Consider the following 8,992-nt stretch of genomic DNA (forward strand, 5'->3'; position numbering starts at 1 on the left):
TTTCCCCGTTGGTGTCTAACTGGCGCTGCACCGTGTAGAAAATCACAAAATTATGTTGACCGAAGCGTCTCAAAACTCGTGGTCTCCACACTCACAAACACCTCCACCCCTCCCAGCGCCCTGCTTGCCTCTTAGGCAGAGGTGAGCCCGCCCCCACCCCCATCCCAGAGAGCCAACCATGGGCCACTCAGAGCAACACGTGCACAAGTAATGGACGAAACATCCCAATTCGTTTTGCAACTTTAATGTGACACTGATACCAAAAACACGACAGCACGACAACAGCACACAGTGAAAGCAGGAGGGCAAAGAGAGCTTTGTTTTGCATGCCATCTTTGATGGGCAGGCAGAGGTTGCTTAGAGTGCTATGTGGACACGGAGTCTGAGGAGGCACTCTGGCTGGGTGAGTGATTGCTGCAGTTCGTCAGCGTTGTCTGTAAACACAGGACACAACAGCGAAAACAGAAGTAGAAATACAGGTGAAACAGTGAGGGATATAAAGAACAAAGCAAGGGTCTGTCCACACTCTCATCGTTTTCCCCTCTCCACGCCAGGCCTGCCACCGACTCCTCACAGCCCCTCCTTGGCCCGCCCTTCAGAGTCTCACTGATCTCCCGAAAACCTTACTGGATCCAGGAGAAGAAGTCGGCACTGGTTCTGGCGGCATTTCTGGTCCGGATGGTGGAGCTGGTGCTAGGGCCATCTAGGATGCTGGTGTTGGCCCCACCGTTGGTGCCACTGCTGACGCCAGCTCTCCAAGTGGTTCTCCTGTTGGCACGGTTGCTATTCAGAATGTACTGATGGTATCTGGCCCAGAAAGCAAAGGGGATCCTGGCCCAGGCATCGCCAAAATCTCCGTCCTCATCCCAGGTCAGGAGCTCCGCCTGTATGTCATCCCAGCTCCACCGTCCAATTAGAGCTTCATCCCCGATGTTCATCTGGGCCCTCATCTGGGCCCGGGCATGCTCCTCGGCCATATCCACATCCATCGTCTTGAAAGCATCATCCACAGCCTCCAAGAAATGAGCCTTCCAGTCCCGGGGGTCTCGGTTCTGATACTGTGATGGAATAACAGCAACCATCCTAACCACTACCCCACATTCACTGAGCACCTGCTTCCCGCCACACGCCCTCCTGTGCACTGTGCGTAATCATAATAAAAATAAAGACCACTGGGCCCGGCCAGGCGTGGCTCAGCGGTCGAGCATCGACCTTGGATCCAGGAGATCGTGGTTAGATTCCTGGTCAGGGCACAGGCCTGGGTTGCGGGCTCGATCCCCAGTCAGGGGCGTGCAGGAGGCAGCCGATCAATGATGACTCTCTCATCATTAATGTTTCTATCTCTCTCTTTCCCTCTCCCTTCCTCTTTCTGAAGTCAGTAAAGATATATTTTAAATAAATAAATATAAATAAATAAATAAATAAATAAATAAATAAATAAATAAATAATGCCACTGAAGTCGGGCTCCTCTTATTCTGGACCAGACCTGGGATTTCACTCCATCCCTCACACGTACTACATCTGTGAACCTGAGCAAGTCACCTAGGAGCCTTTCTGAGCCTCAGTGTCCTCGCTGGACAGACAAACAGCATAAGGAGCCCATGACCGAGAAACAGACAAGGTGTGGGAAGTGCCAACCCTTGGGCCCGGCCCCCAGCAGAGGCTCTCCGTTACCTGGGCGATGAATCTCAGCACCCTCATCTTGCTGGTCTCGTGGCGGGCCCGCAGGCCCCAGAGGAATTCATACTCGGGTGGGCTGCTATTGGGGATCTTCTTGTATTCCAGGTACCTCAGTGGAGAGGAAAGTAATAAACTTTGCCTCCAGCCAGGCAGACCTACGGTTGCACTAATGGCTCCCAGGTGGCCCCTTCCCAGTCCCGAAGCTGCAGCTCAGCTCCTGCAGGACTGCCCTGGACCTCCGGCAGGTGCTCCACTCCTGAGCTCACTCCCAGGGCTTCTGCCTCCAACACTGAGGCCTTCAAAGCCCTGGGCTGTCGATCCTGCCCGGCAGCCATGTGAAGGTACGGGGGGACATGTAGGGTGTTTGTTCATGGGAAGGCCACAAGCTTTGTGCCCCCTGTCACAATGACCCCGGATTCCTGTTGGGTGTGTTGTAAACAGAGAAGCCATTTCTTCAGGCCCCCTGCTCTGAGCACACCCCACTGCAGGGTCTCATCCGTGGCCGGGCTGAGCCCTGGGACAGTCCGCCATAGAAAAGGACTGTGAAGGGAGGAAACAGTCCACCAAGAGCAGCGAACTCCGTATATACTCCTGACTGTGTGCGCACGCACATGTGCTAGTGCACCAGTGTAGGTGCTCACGTGTTCCCCCAGGACCGAGGACAGGGTGGGCCCTGGCCAGAAAGTCAGGAGGGCCGGGCTCCAGGCCTGAATGGGCCCTGTACCAGCCGGGGCCATGCTCAGACTTCCACTCTGCAGCCCCAGGTTGCTGGGATGTAAAGCAGGGGATATTCTCCTATAGCCTGCAGGGCAGGTGCTGAATGGTGTGGTGGTTGTAACCTTTCCTCAAGAATGCCCCGGAACTCTGATCTCCCCGGCACTCACACACCCCCACCCACACTCACCCCAGAGACTCCATCCCTCTAGTGTTAAGATCCAGGATGGGGAATGGCTTCCTCAGCCAGACCAACACACCAGGAAGGCACGAGTGCGAGACAAAGTTAACTCGGTTAATACTTACTTCTGCTTCACAAAGTCGTCTGTAATGAGCTTCCTCAGATCGCCAAGGAATGGATGCCTCACCCTGAGGGCAAGGAAAGGAATCCATGACTAGAGCCAGTGGCAGTGCCCAGATGTGGGCAGCAGCACTCCCTACCAGGATTGAGAGCTTCCTGGCCTGTGGGGGCAGCCCCATGAGGCCTGGGCATGCAGCAGAGGTCTGACGGCCACCTGTCAGCAATGGCCTACATAAGGGTTTGTTGGAGCCCCAAATGCTGGCGGTTTCTCTTAGATCTCCTCTGGGGACAGAAAGGGGGCATGGAGCAGAGAGGGGGTTGAGAGTTCAGGGCCATTTCGCCACGCACCCTGGTGAGACCCTGCGTGCTCTGCCTAGTCCGGGACGCCCACTCCCCTGCACCAGAAGCCTGGGGCTTCCTGTGCCCAACGACAACGTTGAGGGGCAGCGAGAGCCCAGAGAGTCCAATCATACCCAGGGCGCAGTCCCATCTTGCGTAGTGCCTCCCAGAGGACAGCTGCCAGTGGAGATGAGGTACAAGAATTTAGAACACGAAGGTGAGACAGGGGACAACCCCCACAGCTGCAGGTCCAGCAACTCACCCTCGCTGGCACGGTTGCCATTCATGAAGATGACTCCCAGAATCACCAAGAGGAGACTCAGCCTGGGAGTATCCTTGGTCCTAAAGGTGTAGAAAGAGGGATCCTGTCCAGCAGTCATTTGCCCAAAGGACTACAGCCAGCTCACCCAACTAGCCTTTCCCAGATTGGTCTGCTACAGGGCAGTTCTTCCCACTCTGTGCATGGCTTGCTACCCGACCCAGACAACTCATTCGCCCCCTTGAGATTGCATCACTTCATCCATCAAAAGTGGATGCTCACCCCCCCCCACCCCCCACCCCCCCACACACACACACTGGGGATTCTGCCAAGGATGGGGCTAAGCAGGGGGAGCAAACACTTGCCAAAGGTGTGTCCAGAGGTTCATCCACACCTTCCCTGCCCTTTGCCCATGGGACTTACACTGGATAGGAAGCTCCCCAAGGACCAACCACTCTGCCAAGCCCAGGCCAGGCACTTAGCATGAAGAGGAAAGCAACAAGAAGCCTGCTTTCTTGGAAGGAAGGGGGTGGGGCGGGCGGGGGTGGGACCTTGACCGCAGCAAGGCCTCGACCACCTGGTAATCACTTGGCACCACTAACTGTGGGTGCGCACAGTGCTAGGCCCTCCAGCCCTGTTTCCCTGTTTCTCTGAGAGGAGGAGGCCACAACCCTCCTGCCCTTTCTCACTTTCCCAGGAGGCGCGCTGAAGAATCCCGCGTGCAGACGAGAATGTACAGATGTTCTTCTTTGTCTATCTCCTTCAGGTGGATCCCGAACTTCTACACGGGGAGAAAGCAAGAATGTGAGGTAAAAAAATCCATGCTGGGTGTCCTGCAGGCGGTCACTCCATTCCCTGTCAAACGTTTCCTAGGCGAGGTACCCAAAGTCCTGGGGGTGGGCAGAAGGAGAGAGGACGTGGAGGAACTGGCCTGTGGGAGCTCTGGCACTGGCTGAGGCAACAGGACCCACTTCAGGAGACAAGAGGCCCCCAAGAGCACCAGGGGGTGGGTGACAAAGGGGAAGAAGTATGCAGTGGAAGCTCCCAGGTAGAGAAGCTAGGCAAGGCTTCCAGGAGCAGGCAGTACTGAGACTGGGCCTCCAAAGGCTGCAGGGTGCAAAGCTTCCCCGCTGCTCTTGTTCCACAGAGCTGTCCCCAGCCCATCCCCACGCCCACCTTTTCCAGGGTGTATGTTGCTCGTTCAATGATCTCAGGGAAGTGTTCATCGTATTCTCGGATGACGTCCTTCAGCATGTCTGCAGGAGGGAAGAGGTAGGGAAAGTATCTGGGCTGAGCAGGAGCCACAGAGCTGCGGCCCCTCAGTCACCCCTGCTGAGGGGGGCACAGTCAGAACCCATCAGTCAAGGCCTGATAATTGGGAGCATCTGATGGGGAGGCCACTAGGGAGGACTGGGGGAGGAGGGAGGGCAGAGCTCAGGGACGGGGTATAGCTGTCCACCTGAGCGCTTGATGGGGATCTTCTTGTAGTCCTTAATCATCAGATATTTCACCAATTTATTTGCCTGGAGAAGGAGAGGTGAAGGCATGGGTGAGCTCAAAGAGCTGGCCAGCAAGGAAGGAGGAGGGGGAGGGGGAAGGGCAGACTCCTTACCCTCTCTTGCAGAAGGGTCACGTTGCGGGGTGGCAAGCACAGTATGTGCCTCGAGGGTACCTGGGATCTCAGGGCCACCGGGGGCCGAGGGGCCATCTGAGCCCATGGGGCCACCTGAGCGCGTGGGGCCATCTGAGCCCGCACTGTCAATGGGGGCTGCGATGCTCTCCAGGACGGTGGGACCGCAGGAGGCTCTCTCTCCTCCTCACTGCTCTCATACTCGTCATCCAGGTGCTTGGACTGTAGCATTGGGGAGAAGAGAGACCCAGGGCTACCAAGCTTACTGTGCCCAAGCCCCTGGCAACATCTTCACCAGAGCAGGTACTTGGAAATAAGAGAAGCAGGAACATCGGATGGCGTGTGCAGAGGACTTACTAAGTGTCAGGCACTGAGCCAACCTCTTCTCCCTCCAGGCCGGAGGGTAGGGACTACGTGTAGTAAAAACATGCTGGCACACTTGTGTTGTAGAAACTTGGACAAGTTGAGAGAAGAAGAGGGGAGAGGAAGGGAAGGCAAGGGAGGACAAGAGGGGAGGGGAAGGGAAGGGAGGACAAGAGGGGAGGGGAGGGGAGGGGAGGGGAGGGGAGGGGAGGGGAGGGGAGGGGAGGGGAGGGGAGGGGAGGGGAGGGGAGGGGATGGGGATTTGGAGAGTACAGGGAGGTCTCACCTTCTTTGTTCTCTTGCCTCCCATCCTGGCCCAGGGCTCAGCACTGTTCTGAGCAGTGGCAGCTGCACCCTCAGGCTCAGGGGCGCTCGTGGCCGTCTTGGCCTTGGCAGCAGCAGCTGCCACAACATTCTGAGGCTCCACCCACCGAGTCTTAGCGAGAGCCTTCCCAGACTTGGTCGTCTTGGGTCTGGTGGCTGCCCCCTCCCCAGCAGATGCTGCCTGGGGCACCCCAGAGGCAGCACTGGGGCCCTCCGAGGCAGCCTCTTGGGCTGGGGCGGGTCTCTTGGGGCGTGGGAAGGCTATGCCACTGACACCTGCTGGCTGGGTGAAATCAAAGACATCATTCTGACCCAGAAAGGCTGTCTTGGGCTGGGTGGCATCCACCTCACTGGCACATGGAGCCCGAGAGGAAGCGTAGGCAGTACTGGGACCCTCGGTAGCGGCCCCCGGGGCCTGGGAGGCTGGCTGGGATTGTGAGGAGGTTGCTGGAGCCCCAGAGGCAGCCATCTCACTGGTGACTGGTATCTGGGGGCTGTGCGGAGAAGCAAGGGTTGTCTCAGGGGTGGCTCCCTGAGCCTCGACCGCATATGTCATGGGCTGGGTATCTTCTCTCGAGGCCTGGTCTGCGGCCAGCGGGTAGTTAGTGACCACCTGATTGTAGAGGGCACGGGCAGCAGAGGCAGCAGCCCGAGCAGCACGGTTGGAGGCGGCAGCTCGGGCTACATTGGCAGCTCGAGCCTCCGCCTCATTGGCAAGTGTTTCTGGATCCAGCTGAAATGCCTCCACCAGAGTCTGGGCCAGCATAGGGTTTTCCAGTTCCCAGGGCTCATTCTGCAAGGCCGGAGAGAAGGGTAGGGGAAGGCAGACAACTTTGCACACTCGCATCCTGCTTCCCTGTGCTTGCCAGCCTCCTCCAGGCAGCCAGCCAGCCAGCCAGCCCCAACCACCCCCAAGACCCTCCCCGATCCCCCTTTCTCCCAGCAGGAAAGGGAAGGTTTGGTTTAAAGTGGCTAGGCAGTCCTTCCTCATCAACCCTTCCCTTCATCCACTCCTCTCTGCGCACCCCCGCCCCAGATTAGCAGGGCTAGCAGGTGGCCAAGAAGGGGCCTCACCGCCAAGAGGCGAAGGCCTGAACCCAAGCTCCCAAAGGCTCTGAGGAGATGAATGTCAAAGCTGGTGAAGGTGCCATAGCCTCCGAAAGCACCAAATTCTTCATAGTCGTTTCCTTCAACCATCTCTTCTTCCCCAACTTCATCGCTACCCTCATCCATGTCTTCAGCGCTGTAGCTTTCTGATTCCTTGCGGAAGCTTCCCTCAGCCATGCTGGGGTCCCAAGAAGAGAGCTCAGCCTGAGAGGGAGGGTGAGGCCTCTTCAGGGGGAGGAAGAGGGATCCAGTGGAGGCGGGATTTCTCAGGAGGTGGGGGTGGGGCTGGCGGCGGCCGTCGTCCCCTTACTGGGCAGTAGGGGTGGGGGGTGAAGTCTATTGGGGTAGGTTCTGTCAGAGACAGAGCCCTAAGAGAGGGATAGAAGAGGCCGGAGGAGATCTCCCCATCCACCCGTCCGCACTGAAAGGGGAGTTGAGGTCCGAGCAGGATCTCCATCCCAGCGACTCGATTTGAAAGAGGGGTGGACTGACAGGCTTGGGTCTGAAGAGCCCCAAAGGGGATGGATGCATTGAGATAGGGGAAACAAAGGGCCTGAATTTAAGGGCTGGAGCAGGCAGCCAGGATGAAGGGGGAGCACATGAGGTGTGAGGGCTCAGACACATGGGGACCGCGGAAAGCGCTGGGAAACTGAATCCCAGGGACCCTTTGGCGAGGTCCGAGGTCCCGGTAGGTGGGGGCGATTCAGGGGATTCCGGTCAGATTGGGCTCACACAGGAGCGCTAGGGGTAGATGGGGAGGGTGCCTCGGGCTAGGTGAGGCTCCAATTGGACCAGTGGAGGTCTCAAAACGCAGGGTTGCAATTCCAGGAAGGGGGCAAAGCGGTTAGCTGGGTAAGAGTGATCTAGGAGTTGTTGGGTGGGGATGGGGCCCGTGTCTAAGGCAGCTCAGCCCAGAGCACGCGCACGGGTCGGGTCGTGGGATCCGGTGTCACCAGGGCTCGGATCCGGGAGCCTGGGTCTGGCGGCGGGGAGAATGGGGCTCCTGTCTAGACCGCGGGTCTAATGTGGTTCGGGTTTTGAGTGCTTGGGTTGTGTTCAGCTCCGGGTGGGGGTGGGGGTGGGAGCATTGCTGGGGGGTAGGGTGCGTTGTCCAGGGAGGAGTGGCGCAGCGCGCCGGGTTCCACTCGCCCGCTCCAGGTCCTGTCTGAGGCTGGATCCTTACCTTCCCTGGGGCTCCAATGGCGTCGCTCCTCAGCACCAGGAACCCCGCAGCCGCGCCCTCGCCTACTGCTGCCAGCACAGCAGCTCCGACCACCCCGCCCCTTTTCTCTGCACACCCCCCGCAGCTGGGCAGCCTGCGCATGCGCCGACCCCTTCAGCCCGCCCGCTTTCCCAACAAAAGCCCTGTCCACCAGGTCCCCAGTGCGCATGCGATTCCGCGGGTGTGCGGGCTGGATGGCAGGGCGTGGGGGCGTTTTCTCCTTCCCGCCAGATTCCCCTTTCCACCCCCGCCTCTGACTGCAGGGGCGCGCACTCACACCCTGTGGTGCAGTTCAACCCACCCAATCATCTACCCTCAATACCCCCCACTTCTGAAGCTCTGCCTTCCCCCTTTCCCCTAAGCTCCTCCCGTGTGGTCTGGAATCCACTATGCCCTGCTTCCCCAAGATGACCCCTAGGTCACAAATGCAGAGGTCTCTAGCAACAAGGGAAATGTAAATGGCCAGAGGATGCCAGTTCCCTTTGTGTCCCCCTCCACTATTCATCCCTGTGGCCTCCAGGCACACTGGGAACATTTGCTTCTTCAGTCGCTCCTTATGCAGCTTGTACATCACAGCCATATCTGTGCTGGGGCTTGTCTCCCTCTCACGGCTGCCCTGGGAGGTGGATGTCCGCATCCCCATTTTACAGATCAGAAAGCTGAGGCACAGACACATTCATTGCATGGACTGATTACACGAGGCCACAGAGCCAGGAAACGGAAATGCAGAATTTGGGCCCCATGTTCCACTAGTGCTGGCCTGGGGACTGAGGCACCCTCCCCTCTTCAGTTTCAGCGACAGCTCCACCACCCACCTGCCCCGCCCCGTCAACATCTGTCCCAAACAAGCAAGGTTTGCGTTCTGAGACCTAAGCTCTTGCTCTGCACCGGGGAGAACACAGGTAGAGGCCCCCAGCCCCACCCCTGCCTACTCTATGTGGATCCATTCAGGTGTGGGAATTGCTCCTTGGGGTCCACTCCCCACACCCACTGTCAGGCCTTTTCCTGAGTGGCACAAACACGCTGCCCCTGAGGCCTTCCTGGTGCCCACT

At 58.3% G+C, this 8,992-nt stretch overlaps 1 protein-coding gene across 2 annotated transcripts; it reads right to left on the bottom strand.

Annotated features, from left to right (window-relative positions):
• Window positions 1–228: 228 nt before the first annotated feature.
• Window positions 229–8,050, bottom strand: MAGED4B (MAGE family member D4B; the record flags this gene model as incomplete). Of its 2 annotated transcripts, XM_081124991.1 has the most annotated exons (13): window positions 7,902–8,050; window positions 6,686–6,922; window positions 5,574–6,404; window positions 4,907–5,146; window positions 4,754–4,817; window positions 4,471–4,550; window positions 3,984–4,075; window positions 3,298–3,377; window positions 3,170–3,212; window positions 2,702–2,764; window positions 1,676–1,790; window positions 628–1,058; window positions 229–434 (listed from the first exon to the last, which is right to left on the bottom strand). In XM_081124991.1, exons 1-13 carry the CDS (start codon window positions 8,040–8,042, stop codon window positions 425–427), a joined length of 2,427 nt encoding a protein of 808 aa, XP_080981117.1. In that variant the 5' UTR covers window positions 8,043–8,050. The 2 variants fall into 2 exon arrangements, with proteins under 2 accessions (XP_080981117.1, XP_080981118.1); XM_081124992.1 differs by lacking the exon at window positions 229–434 and having other exon boundaries at window positions 624–1,058; window positions 7,902–8,010.
• Window positions 8,051–8,992: the final 942 nt, after the last annotated feature.

This window comes from Miniopterus schreibersii, assembly GCF_964146895.1.
Source record: "Miniopterus schreibersii genome assembly, chromosome: X".
Taxonomy (NCBI): Eukaryota; Metazoa; Chordata; class Mammalia; order Chiroptera; family Miniopteridae; genus Miniopterus; species Miniopterus schreibersii.